The sequence below is a fragment of the Mirounga angustirostris genome, unplaced genomic scaffold (assembly GCF_029215605.1).
Source record: "Mirounga angustirostris isolate CCGP_5_RB_7025 unplaced genomic scaffold, mMirAng1.0.hap1 SCAF_1, whole genome shotgun sequence".
Classification (NCBI taxonomy): domain Eukaryota; kingdom Metazoa; phylum Chordata; class Mammalia; order Carnivora; family Phocidae; genus Mirounga; species Mirounga angustirostris.
In genome coordinates, this window is record NW_026991709.1 from 142,649,746 (window position 1) to 142,677,711 (window position 27,966).

The 27,966-nt window shown below is 36.7% G+C and overlaps 1 protein-coding gene across 2 annotated transcripts in view; it reads left to right on the forward strand.

Moving 5' to 3' along the window:
- Positions 1-27,966, forward strand: part of LOC123862956 (RNA-binding motif, single-stranded-interacting protein 3) — a 1,542,535-nt gene that overhangs the window by 1,479,108 nt on the left and 35,461 nt on the right. Inside the window, exons 23-24 of one of the 2 annotated variants that reach the window (XM_064588878.1) lie at positions 13,513-13,623; positions 21,510-21,557. In XM_064588878.1, coding sequence (XP_064444948.1) covers positions 13,513-13,623; positions 21,510-21,557 — 159 coding nt within the window. The remainder of the gene's footprint in view (positions 1-13,512; positions 13,624-21,509; positions 21,558-27,966) is intronic. The other variant, XM_064588881.1, reaches the window with a different exon arrangement.

The window sequence follows — 27,966 nt, forward strand, 5'->3', positions numbered from 1 at the left end:
TTTTTTACAGAAGTTTTGAAAGCGAATATAAAAACGGTCTATCATTAAGGCCATAGGATGACAAACACTTCAAAATTTGAATACCACTTAGTAGACATAGAGTCCTGTTTGTTTCCCTTCAAGGAGCAGAAGAAAATAATAAAATCATTAGTGAACTATTTTCAATAGAATGATATCAGCTTCTCACCCCATCTACCTGTAAAAATAAATTTAAAACAATGAAATTAGCATATATTTTTATCTCCTAAAATTGCTATAAAAAGAAACCTAGGGCACCTGGGTGGCTCAGTCAGTTAAGTATCTGCCTTTGGCTCAGGTCATGATCCCAGGACCCTGCTCACTGGGGAGCCTGCTTCTCCCTCTGCCTGCCACTCCCCCTGCTTGTGCTCTCTCTCTCTGTCTCTCTGACAAATAAATGAAAGCTTTAAAAAAAAGAGAGAGAGAAATCTAGACAATAGATTAATCTGATAGCAAATAAATGCTGACTATTGGCAGACAATAAACTTCTAGATCTCCTGTTCTATGACCAAAGGGGGTGGTGCTACCTCTGTTAACCCCCAGACCACACTGCTCTGCTCTGGTGATGAAAGGGCCAACATTCCTATGAACCGTGGAATCATGCTACTCCTGCCACCACCTGGCCAGCAAAACGGCTGCCACATGCCTTCTGCCCCCTTCTCATTCCAGACTATGTTACAAATCTAAGTCCTTCGAAGGTGCTTCTAATGAGCAGAAGTCACATATCTATACGTAACAGCAAGGGAGTCTGAGAAATGTAAGGTTTTTTTGTTGTTGTTGTTTGGTTTTGTTTTTCCCAATTCTAGGTTGAAAAAGCAGGATTCACTTTGTGGGGAGCTAAGAACATGTGGAGAGAGTATTAAAAAATAAATGTCTTCAGCATGCCATGAGTGAGGGAGGTACACTCGGGGAAGTCATTGGACTAATCTTAATGAGACATGGTTGAAGCATTCAACTCAGGCAGTGAGCGCTTGAAAGGAAGAAACAGACAACTTGGAGACATTTATGATGTAGCAGTGACAACACTTGACTACTCGTTTGTTATGCATGACGAGGGAGGAAAAGGCAAGGAGGACCTGGAATTTTCTGTATTATTTCAAGAATCAAACAGAGGATTAAGAACATTTCTTCTAGAAAAAGAGAAAATATTCAGAATGGTACATGGTTGTAGTGAGATGTCTGAGAGTCTAGATTTAGTGAGCTGTTGGAAATCCAGGTTCAGGGATTTAGGAAAAGGGGCAAGACAACAAAGAGCATTTAAAAAAGTTAATTTTTAACTATTTTGAAAAACTTTGATTTTAAACTAACCTGCATTTTTTGTCCATTCCATCAGGGCCTGGCAAGTATCAATATTTTGGAATTTTACATCTAACACCTGATTAACACTGTATATTTTTGGCATGTATATAGAGTTAACTAAAATATTTAGATGTTGACTATACTTTACAAGGCATATAGCATCTCTTTTAACACTTGACTGTAATAGCCATTCCAAACTCATTGGTTAGGCAGAAGATATTATTTGGAAAGAATTGAGGTTTCAATTTGAGCGTTGCCGTGAAAATATGTCATAGGAAATGAAAAGAATTTTTTTTTTGTACGAGAGATTTTATGGGTAAAAGGAGATGCCCTATGGAGACTACTGAGGAACTGAACTAAATATTACTGGCTGTTTGTGGTTAGAACAAGGAGGCATATTAATGTTGCTAAGATTATTTGAAGGATTTAACAAAATGATTAAGAAAGAAACCAAGAGTCTCTTCAGAAGCAACACAAAAGAAAATTTACTCTAACTGTATGACAGAAATTAAAAAAAAAAAAATAGAGCAAAGCTTCTCAAACTTGCCCATGACTATGACTCACCTGGGATCTTACTGAAATGCAGACTCTGATTCAGTGGGGCTGGGGCCAGACCTGAGAGTCTGCATTAAACTCCTAGGTGAAACTGTCTGGTCCCAGACTACACTTTGAGGAAAAATGTACTAGAAAGTTTAGGACCAGTATTTTGCAGGTGCTTTTAATTAGCAGAAGTCATCCAGTAGAAAAATCCAAAATTACTAATATGGTATGACTGTTTAGGAGAAGTGGCCATAAAATCTAAGTGGAATAAAAGATGTAACTACGTTTCTGGCACAGATTCTAGAAGAAATAGGACACTGAAGAATACAAACAGAGCTGTCTTTTATCTCTTCTACTGGATAACTTTATGTATATTAGCTAACATCTTGCAGGCCTTAGACTATATCTCGGTTGGATGCTAATATGTGAATTTTTACCTTAAGATATGGCCACTCCAGTAGGACATATTTTGTCTCAGAACTATATTACAAAACTGAGGATATATACTGAGTTGGAGACACATCAGTGATGATAGTAGTAATAGCAAGTGTACTTTAAAGGGAGTCAATTAGTTTCTTAACAGGCTTGTGATTTTATATCCATATCCTTAGGTCTGGTTGTGTTGCCAGCCCTAACCAGGCAAATTCCTAAAAATGTCTTAAAGGGGAAAACAAATGGCCCAGAAATGTCCTCTGAGGGACCACAAAATAAAGTACATTTTGTAGCAAATTGCAGGACAAGGAATAGCTATTCTCCTAGTAACGGCCAGAATCAAGGTGCTTTGTGACATTTTTAGGCAATTTGCACTATAAACAATGACCCTAAGTGGGATAACAGGCAGCTTTTCCTCTTGATCACTCCTGTGGTTTGAGAAATGATTTCCCCGGGCCCACTCACCAACAGGATCCTATAAGACCTTGAAAATGATTTGCAATCAGCTTTTTTTTTTTTTTTTTTGGTTGTTTTTTGGCCTATTTATCAGTAAGGAGAAGATTTTAATGAGAAGCTTTATGAGAGCTCACAGTCCTGAGCGCTAGTTAAAACAAGATAAACATTTTACCAGACTAAAGATCCTGCCCATAAATATTTAGACATCTGCTGGGAACCCTATTTGCTTTATCATTTGGAAGAACACTGGCCTGGTATACTGTTTCTGACATGCATTTTAAACTCTCTGTATGTTGAAAATCTACTTGGAGGTATACAAAGTGATTGGTGTACAAGTGAATAAAGCATTTTTTGTCTTATCACATGACAAGATCTGACAAGGAACTTGGGCAGATGTATGGCTATTGAAAACAGTTTGTGGCACAAGAAAGTCCTGATAAAAAAGCTTACACTGCATTTGTGGCAGTGTGCCTTGGCTGTGATATATAAAAGAAACTTTGCAGCATTGAATCAGGTGCATATAATTCTTCCATAGGATGGAAATCGTGGTGAACTCCAACACCAACATTCCCTGGATAGTGCATGGCGCTTAGAACCTGGGGATTCTCATACGAAATGACAAGAACGTCTAGCTGGCAGTGATCAGACAGGGGCACTTTTAAAGGAAAGCAGAGCAGTTGGATGGATGGACTTTTAAGACCATCCAGTTGTCCAATCAAGAGAGTGCTTCAGTTATTTCAACTAAATCGTCTAGTCCAGTCTGAGCATGGAGTAGCTGTTATTGTTTTGCATCCATTTAAAGTCATGGGAACCCTGGCTGATAAGCAAGCGCCATTCACTCTATTAATCATTTGGCACCATCACAACCTGTTTCATGATAGACACTGTGCTAGGCTTTGGCACCATTGGAAAATAAATAAAGCATCGTGAATAGCACAGTAAAAAGAATCCAGAGGAGAAATAAAGTATAATCATGATCAAGGCCTGTGCCAATTGTTGAGAGAAGAGAGGGAACGAATGGCCATCAACCTGGGTCAGACACAGGAGATGTTCCCTAGATAAAAATCTTAGAGTACACCTGCCAACCTGCTGTCAGTGCCCAGAACTCCTGGCAAAGACACCAAGGGTGAACAAGCAAGATGGGTCAGAAAAGGATGAGTAGTTCAGTGTGGTGGGAGGAGAGGCTTCATGTAGAGAGTCTTGGGGAATTAGACAGGAAATGGAAATTGGAAACCCTGTGATCTTCACAGAGTGTGTGTACTATGGCAAAAAGGTCATCTCAGACCTACCTATATGAGTCTTCATTTGGGCTGAGATAATGTGGAAACAGAACAGCGGGCACATTCTCATGGGTGACCCTACTGTTCATTCATCTCGATGCCTTCTATTCAGCCATCAAGCCTGATGGCTGTACAGAAGCGTCACGCATGAGAATGTGCCCGCTGCTCTGTTTCCACATTATCTCCTCCACAAGGAGGAATGGAAAATATTTTGGTCTCATGACTGAATTGTCCTACTTACCCTTTCACTCCTCTTACCCACTAACTTATAACAGCCATTGGCTTAACAGTACCAATGTCCTAAACATGTGACATTTCTACTATGAAATAATATTTTTTAAGATACTAATTCAGGTATGAAAAAGTGATCTAGACTGTACTTTGGTAGAAAAGGTGGTTTAACATGATTTCCCTTGTAGTACCTGTGGAACAAAAAATAAGGAAAATCACTTCTCATCTTTTTTTTTTTTTTTAAGATTTTATTTATTTATTTGACAGAGAGAGACACAGCAAGGGAGGGAACACAAGCAGGGGGAGTGGGAGAGGGAGAAGCGGGCTTCCCGCGGAGCAGGGAGCCCGATGCAGGGCTCGATCCCAGGACCCTGGGATCATGACCTGAGCTGAAGGCAGTCACTTAATGACTGAGTCACCCAGGCACCCCGTCACTTCTCATCTTTAAAGGAATATGCCTATGTTTTTGGTTATCATTGTTAAGATAAGAAAATGGTTAAGAGTTGTTCTCCATATCTCTAATATAATTTTCTATTATATATTTGGTGAGTAGATATTGGGGGGTTTCTTGTATTTTAAAAAGTAATAAAGATGGTGACATACATTATGATTAACTCATTCATTAGTAAATATGATAGCTTCATGGTTTTTAATCTTTTTTTTGTTTTTTTTCCCTCAAATCTCTTTTTTTTTAAGATTTATTTATTTATTTTGAGAGGGCACAGGGGGAGGGGCAGAGGGAGAAAGAGTCTTAAGCAGACTTTGTGCTGAGCACAGAACCCAACGTGGGGCTCGATCTCACGACCCTGAGATCACGACCTGAACTGAAACCAGGAGTCAGCCACTTAACTAACTGTGTCACCCAGGTGCCCCTTCTCAAATCTCTTTAAACTATTTTGGAAGGCATATACCATAGGAGCCCTGAGCAGTGAAGACAAAAGACTTAGGTTGTGCCATTTGTTTTTCCACGCAGTGTGATTCTGTCATATCATCTATGCCACATCACATGGATTTGTGTGGTGTACATGTTTGTGTGTGGTAGATGCCCCAGAGCTGAGAGCCCCACATTGATCACATGATTGGAATGGAAGGTTGTTGAATGCCAATTCACACTTTGTTGCTGAAACCATAAGAAATTCACCTAAGCAGCCCTGGGATCCTTTGATGAACACTTAACGATTCCTTTGGCTCAGCAACTGTGATCTCTTTAAGTAGACATCTGAAAGAAAAAGAATATGATAACCCATCTGCATTATGAAATTCCTTTTATAATTTTAACCAGGTGTAAATCTTCAATTATTAAAGAACTAGTTGTTCTATTTCACATTCAGCCAGCAAAACCACTTGACATGGGAGCCCAAAGTCTTCAAATTTTCAACTCTCTCTCAATAATGTAGCATTTTTAAAAGCCATCTTGCTCTATTAGAATTCTAAAGACGCTTGTTGAAAACATCAAAAGTCACTGCTGAACAAATTTCTTTAGTTTTAAGCACAAAACTCTAAAGGATTCAATAAAGCATTGTTGAGAATTCTAATTATCTATATACCTGCTTTGGTAAGAAATACTTCAATGTGACATATTTATATTCTCATTCAGAATGACACTATTGTATAAATAGGTACTTAACCAATAATTGAAACCATTATTCACAGTTGAATAGGCATGGTATATAATTAGGATTCTTTTAGAGGGGACTCAATTGTTAAAACTAATTTGGTTCTTGGTGTCTTTTAATACTACATATTTGAAAAAAAACACTTCCAATTAAGGGTAACTGAATCAAAAAGCAACACAAAATTAAGAATATTTAAGAGTGGAAAAAAACTCACTCTCTTTTTATAGCTAACAGACATTCTCTCATTAGGAAAACTATGTACACAACTCTTTTAAATTGACTGTAGAGCAATGTAAAAAGCCCTACTTCCAAACATCATACCTTGAGCCCACAGCTACACATTTCTAGGTAGCAGTCCAAATATTGTGCCAATTGAACTGAATCTGTCTAACGTAGGAAAGAGAAACTCAGCTCTTGTTAGCCATATTTCCAAAGTAAATAGTAACATAAACTTGAACTCAAAAATAATCATATAGCCATTGAAAGTCACATAATAGTCTTGCCTCCTTTCATTGGTAATTTATAAGATTTGGGCAATTGATTCAGATGTCTGATCTTTAAGAAATAGTTTTATATCATGAGTAAAATCTCAGCATAAAATCTAAAATTTGCCGTTAGTTGTAGATAGCAGAGAGTAGATGAATACTCTATCATTCTCTAATTATTGCAGTTTCAAAACTTCTCATTTATATAAATGGCGCTTATATATATACACACATATACATACCAGGGCTTCTGAACATCAACACTAATGATGTTTTCAGCTGGATAATTCTTTGCTGTGGGGAACTGTCCTGTGTGTTGTAGGATGTTCCGTAAGGTCAATGGCCTCTCTACCCACTAAGTATCAGTAGCACACCTTCCCCAAGGAGACAGCCAAAAATGTCTCTGGACATTGCCAAATGTCCTTTCCAGACAATGCAAAGTTGCCCTTGGTTGAGAACCACTGGCATATTCACATACACAAATACTTTTTATTTTAATAATTACCATAAATATGCTTAGATGGCATTAGTAGAAACTTCTACATCAAGTGAATTTCAGATCTCATCTTTAAGGATATGGCAGTTGATGACATTAACACATGCATGTATCTGTGAGGCAAGTCATGGTTTTAAAACTGAGCCACCCCACCTGCACCCCAATGTTTATAGCAGCAATGTCCACAATAGCCAAACTATGGAAAGAGCCTGGATGTCCATTGACAGAGGAATGGATAAAGAAGATGTGGGGAGTGTGTGTGTGTGTGTGTGTAGTGAAATATTACTCAGCCATCAAAAAATGAAATCTTGCTGTGGATGGAACTAGAGGGTATTATGCTAAGTGAAATAAGTCAGTCAGAGAAAGACAATTACCATATGATTTCACTCATATGTGGAATTTAAGAAACAAAACAGAGGAGCATAGGGGAAGGGAGGGAGAAATAAGACAAAATCAGAGAGGGAGACAAACCATAAGAGACTCTTAATCATAGAAAACAAGCTGAGGGTTGCTGGAGAGGAGGGGGGGTGGGGGGATGGAATAATTGGGTGATGGACATTAAAGAGGGCACATGGGCACTGGGTATTATATAAGACTGATAAATCACTGAACTCTACCTCTGAAACAAGTAATACACTATATGTTAATTAATTGAATTTACATTTTTAAAAAGTCACTTCCACAAGGAAAAAAAAAAAACACAACTGAGCTATCCCTTGTGAGAACAAGTTTTCTTGAAATCTTTGGATTGTTCCATTTTGACTAGAAATCTCGAGGTAGTGTTTCTAAGTACCCTTTGATTTAGAGTTTTGCTCTTTTATCATTCTTCTAACCAGTATTTATGAAGTATGTATTATATGCCTCTTATTTTAGAGAGCAGTAAGATAGTGGTGAACCAGCAGACATAATGTAGGCCCTTAAGTATGAACAATCTAAATTAAAAAATATTAGTAAATATTAACCATTTAAAAAAAATGTTTAAGTGTTAGCCATTTTTAATTCAACTGAATAATTAGTGGTGCTGATATATAAAATTAATTCACAAAAACTGTTTTTTGAGTACCTCCTGTATGCAATTCCTATTTATAGGGATTACAACAGGTATGTCGACGTGACCCTTGCCTTCATGGGTGGAAAATCTTGAAAGAGAATAATTATGAAAGGGAAGGGATTCAGTGCTAAAATGGGGTCCTGGGGCAGTGTGGCTTCTGGCTTAACTACGGTTATTCATCATCCTTCCCTTCCTCCAATGTTTGTCAGAGGTTATCTGCAAATGCTTTCACAGTTGAAGTCTTATCTACCAGCTTTGCCACAGCTTTTTGGGTTTCAAACATAATTGTTTAAAAAGCCAGACTGCCTCCTCTTAAGTTGGTTGAAAATTTATCAAGATAGTTGAGGATTAATGAGTGTATGGAAGGATGGAGGCCTCTCTGCCTCCCTTGTTTTCTCTCCCCATGGCAGCCTTTCTTAAACCATGCCAAGCAGCTGCCTTCAAAAAAAAACAGAAAGAAAGAAAGAGAGGAAGGGAGGAAGGGAAGAAAGAAAGAAAGAAAGAAAGAAAGAAAGAAAGGAAGGAAGGAAGGAAGGAAGGAAGGAAGGAAGGAAGAAAGAAAGAAAGAAAGAAAGAAAGAAAGAAAGAAAGAAAGAAAGAAAGAAAGAAAGAAAGAAAGAAAGAAAGAAAGAAAAGGGAAAGAAAAAAGAAAGGAAGGAAGGAAGAGAAAGAAAGAAAAGAAAGAAAGAAAAAGAAAGAAAGAAAGAAAGAAAGAAAGAAAGAAAGAAAGAAAGAAAGAAAGAAAGAAAGAAAGAAAGAAAGAAAAGAGAAAGAAAAAAGAAAGGAAGGAAGGAAGAGAAAGAAAGGAAAGAAAGAAAGAAAGAAAGAAAGAAAGAAAGAAAGAAAGAAAGAAAGAAAGAAAGAAAGAAAGAAAAGGAAGGAAGAGAAAGAAAACAACAATAAAAAACATGCCAACATCTACAAATTGAAAAAAATTAAGCATCTCTACATATACTACAGGAATGTTGCACATTAACATTTCAGGTCATTGTGTTTGGGTAGCGCTTCCCCAAGTTAAACGATACACCTTTATGCCATTTCTATTATGAAATCATTGTTGCTATGGGAAAATCATTGACACTAACTAGCTTCCTTGTGAGCTCCTATCATTCTTTGCACTGTGTTTTACATGTGCTAAAAATAGTCTGGTGTACACAAGCTCAACTAGACATTTATTCTAGAAATATTAAAAACTGACAGAGAAGCAGAAAACATACAGATGAGAACAAAGATCAATGATTTTAAACCGTGTTTTTTTTTTTTAAGTTGTGTTGAATGATTACTATGAAAAAGTCCTGTAGTTTTGCGTAAGTCACTGTAGGAAAAGAGTTTAGTATGGGCCACAAACATTTTGACCTGAGGCATCTAGATATGAGAAAAGGAAAAAAGAGAGTGAAATTTCTGTTTTTTTTTCCACTTGCATTATCCAAATAATTTTCTTACCTTTTACATTCTTATGATTTCACATTTAAGCCTTAGTAAGATTCCAAATAGGAGGGATTCTCAAATATGCTACAGCATAAGCCACACTGGTCAAATGAAAGCATGTCAGGTCATCAGGCTTAGGCCTGAATTATTCAGACAATCATCCCATTTCAGCTGATCAAAAATGCAGGCTTGACCTTTTTGCATTTTTAAACAAGATATAATGTGATTATTGCTCTAATCATGCCCTATCACCAGCCTGGTTTAAAACAAATAATTGAGACATGGTATAAAAAAAATAAAACCAAGTTTTTGTATCTAAGACATTGTATCTGTGACAATGGCCTATACAATAGCGGTTTATAGGCAAGAGCACTCTTCTCACACTTCAGGCGACACCAGAATCAAGTGGAGAGCTTGTGGAAACACAGATTTCGAGACCCAAAGCTCAGGGATGCTAATTCCAATTCTTGGTCTGTCACTGCTGCTGGTCCACAGGTAGTACTTGAGGTGACACTGGTCTAGAATACTCACACTCACAGGAATATTCGTACAGGCAGTTCTTCTCATTGTAGTACATGTCCTGGCCTTAATATAGGTTCTCAGCCCACCATGTGTGCTCTTGGTAGGAGAGAACTTCTACATGTTTCCCCTGATTTATTTGCCAACGATCCTTATTTCAGTTGGAAAATTAAAATACTGATGAACTCTCCAAGACTTAAAATCTCTTTAAAATACTGGTAGGGGGTCAACAACACAGATGCTTTTTTGGCTTCAGTTCAGAGATGTTTACTCTACATCAATGATCTTTGGAAACTTTGTCCAAATTACTGTTGAAATTGTTTATTTCAGAACTAGGGTGACCAGATCCACCCCATATCTCTTGAGTGTGAACAGCTTTGTTTTTGCAGTCAGTGGCTAAAATAGACCAGACATTCCCATCAGCTGTTTGGTCATTGTGTTTTTTTAGTGGAATTATAGCATGTTACAGTATTTTTCTCTGCAACTTAAATATTGAACAAACCCAGACATCCGGAGATGCTAAAATGAAAAATCTGTTTCCTCTTGCTTTGCCATTTGCCAAGTGAACTCTGTCAGACAGCACATTCTGTACATTTGGAGTAAATGAAATTACCCTTAATGTGTTGGCAACATCTGTCACAAAACCCTCTTCAATCTATGGCTAAAATGCATTGGATAGGAATAGATGTGACAGTATATTTAATTAGGCACAGTCATGGTTGGGGGCACTAGTTTTGCCTTATGAATCACAGGTTTATTTTTTTCCTTTTTTGTTCTTTTTTTTTGTCTTTTCTCTTTTCCTTGTTTTGTTTTGTTTTGTTTTTTAATGTCCTACACAACACAGAGGAGAATTAATCTTTGATGAGCAAAGTGGTTGACAAACACCAATCTTTGTTGTAGATAACCTGCACTTCAAACTCTCTAAGTTGTCTGTCCCCGATCAAGTATCATCAAGAAGATGTGCCTCTCTGGGGGGTTCCTGTCTACAACTTCCAATTTATTCACTGATTGTAAATTTCTTTCTTCCCTTGAAACTATTAAGGAATTTATGTTCTTAATACTTTGCGGGAATTCTTTCTTCACTGAACACGAAGAAGCAGAGACAGTGGCTCTGTCCTCCCCCAAGAATCCTTATTTTATTGTTCATTTATTTGCAGTAAGTGGCCTGGTGAACAGAAAGGAATGTTTCCCTTCATTGTTTTCCACTTTATGCCTACTGCTGCTATTTACAATTCCAAATTATGACAACCCCCTTCCTACTCTTCCCTTTGATTGTCAGTTTCTGGTTTATCCACAGAAGCAGCACTCCCTCTGTGTCATCTGTAATCAAATGAGTCCCCAAACACTTTCTGAGAAAGGATTCTGTAAAGAGACCAAACAATCCTTCCTAAATTAATTCCAAATGCCGGCATTCAATCCTTCTATTCTTATCATGCATGGATTTTGATTCATCTGTCATATGCTCACATATCTCATTTGCATATTGCCTCCCAAACAAAGACTGAAGTCTACCTCTTGCACCACTGGAGAATGAGGTCACCTCTAGGGCACTGAGAAGAAAGTTTTTTCTACCAAACACAATTTGGTCTTTATTTCTGATTTATGACGAGCAATCCTTTATGTAGCTAGAGCAGGTTGATTACAATAGGAGGGTTTCCGGGATTGTGACAGTTTAGCTGTTGGAATTTCTAGGGGCAATATTCTAAGAAGGTAGTCTAAGTTTCAAGTTCAGGAACAGTATTGAAGTCTTGCACCTGCTAAGGATTAGAATGTTGTGAAAGTGCCATTTCTTGGTTGAAAAAAAAAAAAAGCTTCAGGACTTCCGTCTTAACTCTGAGGTTTTTCTGTAGTTTATCCCTAAGTGCTTTAAGAAGGACCCAGTTCTCTTTAAAGTGTTTACTCTTGGTCTGGCACAACAAATACCGGAAATAAAGGACAGAAGCTGTTTTTGTTTTGTTTTTTTTTTAAAGGAAAAAGTTAAGGTGGTTTTGTTTAAAGAAATTCAGGCAGCAGGAAAAGAAAATGATATGTCTCTGAATTATAATTAGGTAAAAGCTTATCTTATCATGTTTCTGATTCAAGAAGTATACTGATGAATGACAATTCATGGACACATCAAGAAATTAAAACAACACTAATGCACAGCTATGTATATTTATAAGCTACAGACTTTTAAAATAACATATATATATATATTTTTTTTTTTTCTGATTGATTCCAGCTCAAAAGCACAAATATCCTTGCAAACAACGTTGGCTCTGAAAATCAAGCATTTCCAAATATTTGACTCAATTTTTATTCTCCCTCCATATTAATGAGGAGGAGCCCACAAGGAAGGATGAATGAAAGCCTGATATATTTTTTTTTTTAACAGATACAGTCAGGAAATCAGATTTGGATAATACCAGAGGAATTGATCATCCTGAGCAAAACATTCTAAGAAACATTTGCTTATGGGTAGTTTGGGTGCTGAGATCCTGCCATCTACATGAATCTGTCCTAGTTTTATTTCTTCAAAATGTTCACGTATATGGGGAAAAAGTCACACAGTGAGAAAAATGTTTACAGACAAAAATAGCATTCAGATACATCATCATTTTATTACCAGTGGGTATTTAAATGAGTTGTGATATCATGAGCTTCTACATGTATGATCATCTTTAAAATAAAGCATTGAAATTTCAATAATCTCAAAGATTCTATCCACCCTAGCTTTTCAATTAAAAAAAAATTGTTCCATTCTCTCAGCCAGTCAATTAAGGTAGAATAAGTAGGAGAGAGGAAAAGGAAACGCTTGCCCTTTGCTTCACTAGCTATGTGAAACTTTGTACATGAACAGAAGTTTTTTTTAAAATGCCTATTACTTTTTCCATTCCCAACAGTTATAATAAATCAAAGAGCATATTCTAGAAGTAGGTCTTTCTTAATACCCGCTGAAAACTTGACTTTTTTTTTTTTTTGGTAATATTTTAGCAGTGTTGCATTTGACCAGCATTTAACAGAGTTCAGTATTCTGTCTTGTTCAAAAGTACAGATAGAAAGAAAGTAGGTCAAAAGATTAGGAGGAAAAAACATGGAAAATAGTAAGTCTGATTTTTATATCATTTATATTAGATTTTACTCTGTCCTTCAAAAAGATCCAGTCAAGAAACCACCTGGGCCACCATTCTTCCTCTGGTGGTAGATTGTATTGAAATGATCAATAATTATCCATATAAATCATGGATTAAGGCATAAGCCAAAAAAGTCTTATTCAATATTGAGAAAAACTAGATAATTTCCATAGTGTTAGTATTTTTCAGTTAGAGTTTGTATTTAGAACAATGAAAGAGGATATATATATATATATATATATATATATATATATATATATATAATATCTTGGAATGCATTCTATATTGAATATTGGAATTATAAATGATAAGCACTTTAGACACAACATAGATAAATCACATCAGAGGAAACGAAGTCATTAATGCTCTCTATTTAGATAAGGACAAAATGGCATGGGTGGATGTAAAAAATCATACATGGTTGAACTTAGCTTTTTCATTAAAAAATAAACACATTTGATATTAAGATAGTTCACTGTGTTTATTGTTTTTAAAAGTTTCCTTCCTTGTGGAACCTGTTTTCAGATGGACATTGTGTGTGCTTGTAGGGTGCTGTGATTACGCCAACAATGGACCATCCTATGTCAATGCAGCCAGCAAACATGATGGGCCCCCTGACACAACAGATGAATCATCTTTCATTGGGCACAACAGGAACGGTGAGTTGAAGAGTTGGTTTTGCTTTGTTTTCTTGGACTGCTTCAATAAGATGCGATGCTCTCTCTTTTTACTTGCATTAATAGCAAAGCTGGCCCTGTGCCATTGACTAACACATGTTTCAGGTTCCAGTGTGAATAAGCTGCATTGTACATGCATATTCAATATTGGGGCACATTTACTCACATTGACAAGGCTGAAGTTACCACTGTATTGCACTTAAATTTGAGTTACTTCTTGTTCAAATGACACAATGTACCAGGTATAATACCTGTTTATGGAAAGGTGTCTATGTATGCACCTGCAAATCTAGAACTTGTAACATAATACATCTGAGCCTGGTTTTCTTTTCCCCACATGCTTACCCACTTCAGCTAATGTATCATTCCCAGGTCATTCACAAGTCAGGCCAACCTTGACTCTGACTAATACATAGAGCTTGTTATTTACTTTCAATGTTTAAATCAATAAAAAGTAATTGAGAACCTGACATAATCCAGTTCTTTTCATCTTTGTTTTGAATATGTAGACAGATGTTGTTGAAAAAAGAAAGGAATCTAGTGTACTTGATGTTTTTTGATAGGTATTTTTGACAAGCCATTATTTTTCCTCAGGGAACAAAAATATATAAAAAATGCTTATTACAACATTGATTTATAGCAACCATTTCGCATCATTAACAGAATTTTATTTTATTTTTAAAAGTCTATTCAAAGACAATTCCCTAAATGGTCAAGAGGGCAAATGTCTAATACAACCTGGAATACTACAATTTTGTTCATCATCAGTATAGATAACAATGAAAAACATCAAAATCAAAGCCAGTCTTTCATGTGACGCTATGGTAACAGGTTTTTTGTTTTTTTTTTACAAATGTTAGTGCAGATTCATTTTTAAAGATGTAGAAATTTTTTTAAAAATCATTTTTCTGAGTGAGACAGCTTAATTATTACAGAAAGAGCACTGGACTAGGATTTGGGAGTACTAAACTCAAATCTTGATTGAGCACTGTTCTTTCACTCTGTCTTTGGGAAAATAATCTCTTCCAGTCTGTTTCCCTCTCTATCTGGTTGAGTATTGAGTGTAATGCTATATGGGGGCCCTTTGACTATCCACCTCTATGACTTTAAGCCTATATGTCTCATAGTCAGCACTTCTGTGATTCCTCACAGGTATGCTGGCATCATCTCCAAATATCTATGTACACTATGGACACTAGCTCTATATCAGAAATTTTACCTTAAAGCAGTGGCTTGCTTGCCACATAAATGTATTGACTCGTAGGCTTTTGGAATATAAGAAGTTTCTGACATGTCCACTGAGGCCACAAAAATCTGCTCTAAATAGGAAGAAAACCCATCTGCCTAATGGAAAGAGTCACATTGTTTCAATAAAGGGATTTAGTTTTATTAAAACAAAGTACCTACCTGAAGACCTCAGTTGCTGAACTTATAAAAAACAGTTGATGATACCTTACCTGTCTGAAGGCAGGGGCTGGATCAAATAATTTCTTAGGTCTCTGACCTAGACTTTCAAGTCATGTCTAAGACTACATTTAACTCTACACTGTGGTACAGCTAATTTTCATCAGGGAGATAATTTTTAGGAATGTGTATGGAAAGGTGTCTTTATGTATGCACCTGCAAATCTAGACCTTGTAACAATACATCTGAGCCTGGTTTTCTTTTCCCAGATGCTTACCCATTTCAACTAATATGTCATTCCCAGGTCATTCACAAGTCAGGGGCCAACCTTGACTATGACTAATAAACCCTGGAAATATATCATCAAATTTGGTCTATATTTATTCATGTCACAAACATAGTCATGTAATTTCCATAAACATTTAGTCACTTTGCTCATTTACTAACAAAGCAATTCCCAAGTTCACTGGGAGAAATTGAATTTTCTCTTGTCCACAGTGTTGATTTCCCTTCATATCAGCCTTTCTCTCCTTAAAAGATGATAAATTCTGAACAAGTGAAATAATGCAATCTTACTGTATTGAACGACAATCTAGACTCTGAGAAAAGAGTGAGTTATAATACAAAGTATAGAAAGAAACACTTGATAAATCCTACTTAGTTGAATCAAAAGCAAAACCAGCTAACTTGCTGAAATTCAGATTTGCCAACTAGAAAAAAATATAAGCTAAGTTAATTAAGAATATGACTGAATCCTTTACAGAATTGAAAAATAAGCTAAAATATATAGAATAAAATCAGAATTACAATAGTTGCTGATTCAATAACATATATTATGATTAGTATTTGAGCATTTTCAACAAGAACACATATGAGATCATAATTTTTACCCAGCTAATAATAGCCAAATTACTAAATAATGATATATACTCCCTCCCTTTCTTAGAGAGTTTTAAGCAGGTGGCTTCTTTTTAACACCAAATTTCTTCTAATTTTTTTTCATTCTTTTCCTGCTTCACATTTATACTAAATAATGCCTAGGCACATCATAAGTTCTGTGTAAATTGATGTTTTGCCAAGGGTTAAAATTCCATAAGTTTCCAGAAAGCTGGAGAGAGAACACTATTACTTTGTTGATGTTTAGTGGTGTCCAGAATATGGCTATACTTTTTTTCTCAAACTGTCACTCTTACACTTTGATATGCCATCATAGATTCCTTTTATCTGAACTTTTGATTGGCATGTGTAGTGGCTATTATGCAATTGAAATGGATTCTTTTAATCAAATTTCTCCACCTTACTGAATCTTTTCTGTTGCTTTATCTATTGCTGGGAAGGTGGCTTGGTATCATGGAAAGAACAGTGGGCATTAGAATTAAACTTGAGTTCAAAGCTGGGCTCTGTCCCTTACTAGCTATGTGTGTTAGGTTACTTAACCTCTCTGAACTTTGATTTCCTCTTTTACCAAGGGGGAAAATAATACGTACATCCCAGTGGTGTTGTGTTAAATGGAATGACATGTGTAACATACCTAAAATAGTGTGCGACACCCACTAGATGCTTATCACATGAGCCGCCTTTATCCCTCTACCTCAAGGGGCTTCACAATGTGGCCATTCAGTCCAGGTCTCCAGAAAGGATGTAGAACATTATCAAGGCCATAGTACAAGTCTCCGGCCCACTCTGTTTCATTTGGCATAACTTATTTCTTTCAAGTTTCTACTTCCTTAGCTTCTAACTCTTGCAGGATGGTAAACCCAAAAGTCCAGAGAAGCCGGCTAAGTCACATTAATGAATAAAGCTGATGAAGGTCAAGCAAAACGCCCTGGAAATATATCAGATTTGGTCTACATTTATCATGTCACAAACATAGTCATGTAATATTAATACACATGATATTGGAGATTATATTTTAAATGAGAGATATTTTCATGCAATAGTAGTAACAGCTCTGCCTGAGTATGAGATGAATCAGTCATAGGGAGAGGGGGTACCTTGGCAGCCTTGTCTAAGGAGGGCAGCCATGGCTGAACTCCAGACAGCTATTGCTACATGGGCATACTGACCCAAGGTGGCCTCACCTTTCAATTTTTTTAAGCTAAGCTAAGTATTTGCATTTTAATGGGCAATCTCCCTGTATTTGAATATCAGATCCAGTTTGTCCTAAGTGCTCTCAGTTTGTGACTCCTGCCCAAGGTTTTCCTGGTTCTCCTCTGATGTCTCTGGCCATTGCTTCTTCTTTGCTTCTACAGGCTGCTGAGCCAGGGTTTCATTTTTAACTTCTCATTCATATAAGATTTCCTTAAGCAACCTCATCCACTTTCATGGTTTTGAACTCTGCCTTCTAGAAATGCTGAAGACCCCTAAATCTGAGTCCTCAATGCTAACCTCATCTTAGACTTTTAAAATCACTTAACCAACAACTTGCTAAATAGCTCCATGTAAATCTCCTTCCAACATTTCAAAGTCAGTACAACCCAAACTAACCTCATGAGTTTCCCTGAACTTCCTTTCCATGGACCCTCTTCCTTAGGTGTTTCTGCTCCTTATTTCTTCTCTAGCTAATCCCATGACCATTTGCCCAGGCAGTCAAATGCTACACTTAGGACTCAATCTTGACTCTTTCCTTTTCCCTCACCAACAGATGCAACTATTCAAGATCCACCAGTTCTGTCCCATAGACATTTGTCAAATACATCCCTTCCTCCACATTTCTAGAGTCTCTACCCTGGGCCTCATTTGATTAATTGTAATAGTCTCCTAACTGCCCTTAGCTTGCTCCAATCCATTTTCTACCATGTTGCCACAGCCAGTCAATCTAAAATTATCTGACCATGTTTCTCTCCTGCCTGTAACTTCTCAGAGCCTTTCAGATGTCTGAGCTCCCAGAAACTCTGCAAGACAAGGTGTGAGCAGTGACAACTCTAGACTAGGACAGGAACCTTAATGCCAGAAACAGATATGTCCCAAGGGCAGGGCAGAGAAAGATCCAGTAAATAATCCAGTAGGCAGGGATCAGGGTTGATGGGCGTTGGAGCCAGATTAGAATTTCTCATTTCTAGAAAGTGGGCCTGAGGCCACAGGTCATGTCCCACTTTTCTTTCTGAGATCCCTGGGATCAAGAAGTATATTAAGCCAAAGCCTCTTTTTTATCGTCATAAAATTAAATATATTTGATCCCCCATAACTCTAAATTTTGAAATGGGTACCATGTAGTTTGACTAACCTTTGTCTACCATTTTTCACCTCAAATGTTCATTGTTGAATTCTTTGCCCATTTTTAAACTGGACAGAAAATGTAGGCCTTAGGAGCAATGAATTTTAAGGAAGCAGTATAATTTTATCCCAGGACTCTGCTGACCTTGAAGAATTTTCTAGCTTTTCTGCTTTTGTTTATTTTCTTTTTCTTTTTCTTTCTTTTATTTTTTTTTTTTTTTTGTCACAGGATTCCCTCTATAGAACCAAAGCACTGTTATCCATAATTTCTTATCACTCCACTGTAAGCTTTAGCAGAAACCACTGGGGATTTTACTGTGTTATAAGAACCTCCAAATTGCATGACAATCTTGTTTTACAAGTTTCTTATCTCCTTTTCATTTGTTCAGTTGGTGGCCACCAGTGGCTTACAATGTCACCAGAATCTGTTCAAAGAAATAAAAAGTTTTTGTTCTGTAGGCTCCTTATCTGCAGATCTGTTTGTACTCTTGAATCCACTGGTGATTTGTGACATCATTGGAGTCCCATGGTGTAACCATAGCCACACACAAAGATAATCTTCTAATTGTAGTCCATTTGTTCACCATGGTTCTCTACATTTTTCAGCCACATCATTCCATTTTTATTGCTGTAAAATTCTAACGGTATCAGGTGAAAATCCTGAACTATTCATTTTGCCTAGAGACTGTCTTTCCTCAAGTATTAGCTATGAATGTGAGTATTAAGATTGACAGTGATAAAAAGCAACATAGGATGTTAAGTGGACTCAGGATTAGGACCTAGTATTATAAATTCATAAATGGTAATGAGTATACTTTCAGGAAAATGTATCAATTAATTAAAAATGGTCAGATACAAGAAAAAAAATATAAGTAAAAGGAAATAGTTTTTAAAAATCTGTTTAGTCTTAGTGTAAGATAAATGAACTTTGATAGTAGTCTTATAAATAATAAATAAGTAGGCATTAAGTGAAAGTCTAGTATTATGAAAGTTTATTTGCAAATATCAAGCTTTTGCTGTTTAAAAAATGGATTATGAATTAAAATACATTAGCAACAGAGTACAAAAGCCCCAATAGATAAAATGACAAAGAACATGAACAGATAGGTAATAAAGGAGCAACAGGATACCAAAAAACATATGAAAAAAGTAATTAAGGAAACAGCAACTTAATCAAATACTTACATGGACATACACACATAACCCATTAAATGAAGTTATCAAAATAAAACATATTGCTGATGAAGGTGTGAGGAAATAAACATTCTTAATCACTGACAGTGTGATTATAGAAATCTAAATTTGTAAAAATGTCAGTTGAATTTCAAGGTGGGCAGTCAAGACACTTCAAAACAGCTCTGCCAACTCACCACGCAGTTATAGTTTTGAGAAGGTATTCTATGGAGATATTCTAAAATAAAAGAAAAGCCTTTAGACCTCAGAAATACCCCGCCCTGTGTTCTTTATAATGTCTAATAAAGAAGAATGATCAAATAAATCATAATCCATTCATAAACCAGAATGTGAGGCGGCATGAAGTTATAAGAGTTTAAAATAGGAAAAGGATTATTTAGGATCTTAAATCAAAACAGCAGGATGTAAATTTGCACATGTGGAAATATAGTATCAACTATGAAAAAAAAATGGATGAAATAAGGCTGTAAGAAATACAAAATAAGTGTGGTTATTTCCAGATGATGAGATTAGAGATAATTTCTATTTTAATCATTATACTTTTCTGCATTCTGCAAGTATTCAACAATGAGCATGATTTACTTTTATGATTTATTTTTAAATGTTATAAATATATTCTTGGGAAATGACTAGTGACATGCTCATAAAATCAACTTTTTTTTGATTTGTAGTAATAATATGTGATTGAAGTTTTTTAAAAGGTACTAGGAAATACTACCACCATTAATAAAATATTTGAAGGTCCTTTAAAAATGATTCTACTTATTCTAGATCTGGGGATTATAATTAACTCACATTCACATGCCTGTTTTGAGACACAAAATAACTCATATCCAAGGTTTATTTGCATTTGAATCTTTGATCCATGTTGGGTTTTGCTGGGTCAAAGTGCCTTGCAATGTCCAAGTTTTAATCTGTCTTCTCACATGCAATCTGCTCATGAGAGAGGGATTAACATTGTCCTTTTAGGGCAAGGAGATTAAATGGAGAAATTTGTGATAGTCCAAATTCAGTTATCAAGGAGGTGGGAAAATGAAGTTTGAGGTTTTGTTTTTAAAATGGAATGAATAATGGTCATGTGACTAGAATAAGGGTCATAGAAGAGCATCTATTTAATCATATTTAATCATGTTTTGGCAGTTTATTTGAATGTGAGCAAGATCTGGTCCCTTTTACACAGTTTGCCCCTCTAAGGGGAGTTGGGGCTGGATGAGAACTTTCCATTTTTAGAAGGGGGGCCTTGGGCCATAGGCCATGTCCCACTTTACTTTTTAAGATCCTTGGCTAAAGGAATTGTATTAAGCCAAAGTTTCATCTTTTTAAAAAGCAGATATATTTGGTTTCACATAACCTGAAATTTGGAAATGGATGCCATGTAGTTTAAATTAACCTTTCTCTACTATTTGCCACTTCCAAGGCTATGACACTTTGGAAAAAGACAGAAATCATCTGTTGAGTAGATTCTGTTCTATTTATCTCTGCTCTCACCATTCCAGCCCACAAAGCTCCTTGGCCTTGTCCAACAGCCACTGAGATCAGAGCCAGGGCTGAGTGATTACTAACGAAATTCTAGTTTCAAAAATGTATCAGTCTCCATAGAGTGTGGGAATATGGAAATTTTTCATTTACCTCTTTTAAAATTTTAGTTCTTTCTTTTGTTCTCCAGAATTTCGTTTCACATTGTGCTCTGGGCCACTTCCAGATGGGCTGCCTTTTAGAACATGTGCGTCAGCCAGAGGGAGTAAAAATTTCACAGTGATTCCCCCATGTAGGGGCCAAAATGATGACAGATTGAGGAAGATGCCAGCGTCCTAGGATAGAATGTATTGCTCCAACAAGTCACACGGGGGCCTCCCAACATGTACCATGTGGCAGTATTGGGGACCATTGTACTAACTGTCAACCAGGGGTCATAGTGCCTTGAGTGTTTGAAGGCAGGGGGCTTAGGCAACCATATGACATACAGTGGGCACTTCCACGTTTTAGAGCTAAGATTCTATTTTATTTTCTTTTGTACTTCATTGCATTCTTTCTCATGCTCTTTTCATTCAAAGATTCAGTCCCAAGACAGGATTATGATACTCCACCAGCTGTTGTGTCAGGTAGGAAAATTCTAATTCCTTTAAGATTTGATTGGAGGGGAAAGATGGAGGTTGCCTGGTTTTCTCTAAAACTCTTTAAAGCAGTGATTCTCAATAGGGCTGGGTACAGGAATTTGAATTTCAGTTCTGGGATTGATAGCAGGGTAGCATATGTGGTTCAAAAAAGTATCTTTACTATTCCAACCTAGTTTTGTGTATGGAAAATAAGTATGTCGTTTTTTAAATAAAAAGTGAAAGCTCAAAGATATTTGGTTTGTGAAGAATACACAGAAAATAGAGTCTATGTTCTGTGTATCAGTGATTCTCAGTGTGAGAAGGATTCATCAGAATTTCTGGGAAGTGGGAGAAGGATATTTATGTTTACCAAAAGAGGGCACAGATTAATAAAAAAAAATAGTTTGAGAAGCACTGCTTTAGAGACCAGAATTCTTTTGAAATCAGAAAGTCATTCCATTTTGCTTGCTCAGCACCCAGCATAGTGTCTGACACATAGTAGGTGCTTGATATAATTGTTTGTTGAATGAATCAAAAGTTCAAATTTGTTCCACAAATGATATTTTGGATATTGAAAGAGAAGCTGCCAATGTTCCATTTGTACAACAAAGTGGCAGAGATTGATTTGAGAATGCATTAGCATCTTGAGGATTTTAATTAGCAACATTTAAATTGTTTCATAAAATTCAGTGGTGCACTTTGTAAGGTGTATATGTATGTGAAGAGGTTGGTTTTTATTTTGAACTGCACAGATCTTCTGTGCTTTCACCTTAATTTTGAATTTTGTTTTCTTGCAAAGAGGAAAATGGGCACGATTTTTCATTCTTGTTGACTTTTTAAACTAAATAAAATACTGGCAGCCTGAGGAGCTTTGAACTCTTTGATCCTTTGATGTGTTAGATGATGAGGACATGAAATCTAAACCAAGAAGGGCATTGGTGTGACCGAGCAAGAGACAAAGGCCAGAAATAGAATGAAAGAGCCCAAGGGGCAGTAAAGTCTGGCAACTGAATGGTGGTTTTCAAGCAGAGAACACTGTGTTCTTGACCACCTGGTTTGCCTGACCCAGCATCTGAAGGGTAATCCGTTTCTCACGTCTTGTGGACTTGTTTAATTATGCTCATGGCTGAATACTCATCTTAAAAGTTCAGTTGAGAAACAATCAGTTAGCTTTCAGCTGTGAAGTCATTTTGGTCCTCTTGAAGATCTCTACAAGTTGTCATTAATTAAAATATCACTTATCTTTCCCAAAGTGTATTACCGGTCGTATCTTAATGTGCCTATTTCATTTAGGATATGGGATGCCCAGGAAGGGAAGATACTTTATTCAGTGCATACAGTCTTGACTTTGTTTAATATGTGGCTTCCACTCTTGGTAACTCACCAATATTAATCATAGTGAAAGACACAAATTGGAACTTGCCTTCAACTAGGTTGTATGATTTCACTTTCAAGAACCAAATGAACAAGAACAACAAGGAAACATCAAAAGCATCTGCTAGATATCAGCCAGAGGTAGGGCTCTTACACAAATCAATTGAGGCAGGACATCTCGCTGCTGGGAGCTCCCACCTAATTCCATAGACAGACAGGTACCACTGAAAGTTCTTCAGCAGAGAAATGACTTGATCAAAGTAGTGCTTGAAGAAACTTAACCCAGCAATTTTGTGTGTGCTTAAGGAACAAAAAATAAGAATCACATAGTGTAGTTAGAAAAGCCAGGTATGATATCACTAGAATAAAAAAAAAGTGCTAATATCCCAGCTGTAGAGTACAAAAGAAGGGACTAATATAGAAGTAACAGAAAAAATAAGATGGAGGCAGGATAGGAGTGTCACAGTCCCTTCCCCCTTTAAGTTTGGATTGGTGGTTTGACATATTATGAATTTGCATAGACGTCTTTGGCATCTTTGGTCTACAGCTAAATGAAAATAGACTACTTACCTTCCAAAAGTGTGTTAACTGTCCTGTGGGCACAACTTGAATGACTTCTGAAAAATAGTGTATCCTTTGCCCAACCCTTGACCAAATCAGGAAAGTAAAATGGGCAAAAGTGTTATAACAGTTTCTTCTCATATTCCCCAATATGCCCATATTGGACAACTCAAATAATAATCAATTCTTTGCCAGTGTCAGAGCTGACTAAACTGCCATAATACACCTGAGTTCAAGATGTTTGTTTGGTAATTTACAGAGACAAACCCAACCTAATATCACTCAGTCAACCCATCAAACACTTATTGAACACCTTCTGAGTGCTAGGCACTACGCACAAGTACTTGGGATACAAAGATGAATAGAAAATAGACCAAGGGTAAAAAATATCATGGTCTCATTTAATGTTGTTATTGTTGTTGTTGTCATTGTTTGTGATGTTTAAGTGTATAAAGTATGAAGGAACTAAAATCTAGAATCTAAAAAGAAGAATCTAGAATCTAAAAAGAAGATCAGGAATAAAGTGAATTCTGATGGGGATTTGGAAGAATGAATAGGACGTTAGCAGTTGGACAAGACTGGGTAAAGTACATGAGGGGAATGGGACAGGATTGTAAACTCTTGGAGATAAAGATATATGGGGTGATTAGATGGTAGCAAGTCACTTGGCATTCTTGGGATGGAATGTCACACACAAACACTGAGGCTAGGTCAGGGTAAAGCTGATTTTAGGCAAAGACTCTTTCCTCTTTGAGTCACAGGTCACTTTGTTCTTTTTTTTATTCAAATAATATTTATCGGAAGCATACTATTTGGCCATCTTTGTGTTGGTGTTAGGGATACAACTTCCTTCTTAGAACCTAGGGTTTAATTAGGAATTCAGGTACAAACAGGTGATTCTGACACAGTATCAAAAGTATTTCTATGTAGACAAATATGTGATGTTTAAGATTGTAAATCCTTCAGTAAGGTGCCTAAATTCAGAATCTACTTATGTCACTAGTTGTAGAAACTTGGGAAATTTACTTAATTTCTCTGTAGCTTATATTACTTATCTGAGGAAATAATAATTACCTCATAAGGTTGTTGTGAGTATTAGAGGTGTTAAGATATATTAGCCCATGGGGCACCTGGGTGACTCAGTTGGTTAAACATCTGACTCTTGGTTTCAGCTCAGGTCAAAATTCTCACGGTTGTGAGATCAAGCCCGGAGTTGGGCTCCGCACTGGGTGTAGAACCTGTTTAAGACTCTCTCGCCCTCTCCCTCTGCCCCTCCCCCAACTCACATGTGCTCCCACACTCTCTCTGTCTAAAATAAAATAAATAAATAATATATTTTTAAAAAGATACACAGCTCACTTAGAACAGATCCCAGAATAAAATAAGTGCTCAAGTGTTATTAGCAACAACTATATATATATATATATATACACACACACACACACATATATAGCTATATAGATATATACATATAAACGTGTATATATATACATATATATGTATATATATATCTATTTATAGAGTCTATATATGACTATTCTTGTTACAAGGTGCTATGGTGGCAAAAAGAAAAAAAAAATCAACATACAGTAGAGAAGTCAGAAAAAGTGGAAGAAACCTCTAAATGGAGACATAAGGCGACATGGGGATTAACCAAGTAAAAAATAAGTTGGAGAAGGAAAGTTTCAGACCAAGATGGCAGCATATACAAAAGCTCATGGGTATCAGGACATAGCAAATTCAGGGCAGTATAAATGGTCCAATGGCACAGAGACATATAAAAAGAGATGGGGAGTGGAGAAAATAAGCCCGGAGAAATAAGCTGGAGCAAAATCAACAGATATGATTACTTGAGGTCTGTCCTGATGGCAGTAAACAGTAAAAGGTTTTAAGTTGGAGACTGACATGACAGACCACCCTGGATACAGTGTAGTAAATGTGTTGAAGAGACATAAAGTTAGAAAAGGGGGCCAGAACTCAAGAACATGAGCACAAAATGAAGTGGGCATTTGTTCAAGCTATGGAAATGAGAACACAGTATTGACAAACTTATGACGTATTAACTGATAGAGTTAGAAGGATAGAGAAGAGTTAGAGGTAGTTCCTTAAGGTCCTAGCAACTCAGTGGCCTGAGGTGTCATTTGCTAAGATCTGAACCAGAGGACAGAGGATCAAGTTTGGCGGGAAAGAGACCAAGTTCAGTATTGTACGTGTTGAGCTTCAGATGTCTATGAGGCATCCAAATGGAAATAATAAATATTCGGATGTGTGTGTCTGGAACTTAGAAGACAGCTACCAGCTAGAGATGAATTTTAGAGTTATCACCATGGAATTAAGTCATGTCACCCAGAGAATGTTCTTAGAATGAAGAGAAGTAGGCAGATCCTTGAACATATAGGCAGAAAAAAGAGCCCAAAATAAAGATTGGGAAAGACAACTATAGACATAGAAGGAAAACCAAGATTATGAGGTTTCAAATGAAGCCAAAGCAAGAACGTATTTCAAGAGAGGACTCTCCAGTAAGATGAGTCCTTCCATTGGATTTAGTTACATATGAGTCACTAGTCAATTTGATGGGAAGGATAGAGACAGTGAATGTGCTGTATGGAAGTAGATGCCGCAAGTGCCAGAAACCTAACAGATTTGGCTTTGAGGAAGAATAGACAAGATAGAACTAAAAACAAATGGAGAATGGAATTGATTGATGTTCTGATTTTTTTAGATGTTTTTAGATGGGAAATATTTGGTCATGACAGAAAGAAGCCAGGAAAGTATTCTAAAGTTTGAAGATGTAACTCATGAAGGGCATGAGTGATATAACTAGGTCATTGAGGAAGGCAGACATCTCTTGTGGGAATGTGGGAAGATAGGAGGAAGTCTTGATATAAGTGTATATAAGTCTTTAAATGTAGGACTAGGATATTAAAGTATATTTATGAGATAAATACTATTTGCTTTTATGTGAAGTATTTAGTAGCATCTTCTGAGAGCAGGTGGAAAATGGCATGGGAGAGGATTTAAGGAGAACAGAGATTTGGAAAACTGTGGAGTAAGAAAGCTAACTACCAATATGTAGAAAGTTTGAAGGGCAATAGGGGAGGTCCATTAGAAGCTAAAGATTATGGATTTTTGTGATGCCAATCTGTGAAGATGTTTGATTTTCTGCTGTAGTGATCAGTAGCCAAGAAGGCAGACAGGTGGATTAATCCAGGGCTAAGGTTTTACTGACTAGAGTGAGAAAAAGGCCAGTATGTGCTGACAGTATTGGCAAGAGAGTGATTGAGTGACAAACCACAGTTTCCAGATCAACAGAAAGAGAAAAGTGGGCCATAGGGATGCGAGAGAGGGAGAAACAGGGAATATAGAGAACAGAGGTCTCGATGAGATATACAAAGTGGTCAGAAGAGAAGACTTGGTTTAAGATTATGGATAATGGCGGTGCCCGGGTGGCTCAGGTGGTTGAACATCTGCCTTCAGCTCTGGTCATGATCCCGGGATCCTGGGATTGAGCCCCACGTCGGGCTCCTGGCTCAGCGGGGAGCCTGCTTCTCCCTCTCCCTCTGCCTCTCCCCATGCTCATGCTCTCTCTCTCTCTGTATCTCTGTGTCTCAAATGAATAAATAAAATCTTTAAAAAAAAAGATTATGGATAATGAAGCATTTCTTAGCAAAGTCAAAGTCATGAAAGCAGGTGGTCAAAGGTGGACTTGAGGTGAAGGTGACAGAGGTTAAAGAAACCAAGCAATACGAATGTAAGAGACTGCTGTTTAAGTGGGTATTTTTGTAAGTCTGAATTTTTTTTGTTTTATTTGTTTTCTGACATTAATAAGATGTCAGCCAATCACTGATAGAATGGATAGAACATATTTCTGGAACATATTACAAAGACACTAAAGACTTCCTCTAAGAATTTTTAAAAATGAAGTTCTTTCCAGAACACTTGGAATATAGATCTAATTAAAGGCAGAAACATGTATCAGATCAGTGTTTTTCAGGGCATGATTTGTGTATCACCATGATACTTCCAATGATTTTAGGAGTATAGGGGATCAAACGTTATTTTTACTCTAGCAGCTGTATAGTTACTTCAGTGTGAATTTGAATAACATGGAATAAGCTCATCAAACACATAGCTTAAGGGATACTTTGCTTAGGAAAGGTTTAAGGTAAATTGATAAAATGTGAATACATTTTTTTAAAAAAATAATAATTCAGGAAGAATACAGGTGAGGCAAGAGTGGCAATGTCCGAAAAAAGTGGCTACAGTTTGGGAAATGTAGTCCTAGATTTATTTCACAGGACTCATCTCTCCTTGTCAAAGTCTCTGCTGCGCCTCATCCAGCTTATTTCAGGGCCAGAAGACAGAGGCTGAAACTACCCTGTATATTTTCATGCAAAATCACAGGAGCCTATTCTCTTTTTAGTGTTTCTTTTCCCTAACAGTTATAACTTTTTAAAAAGATACTCCCATTTTAGGCAAA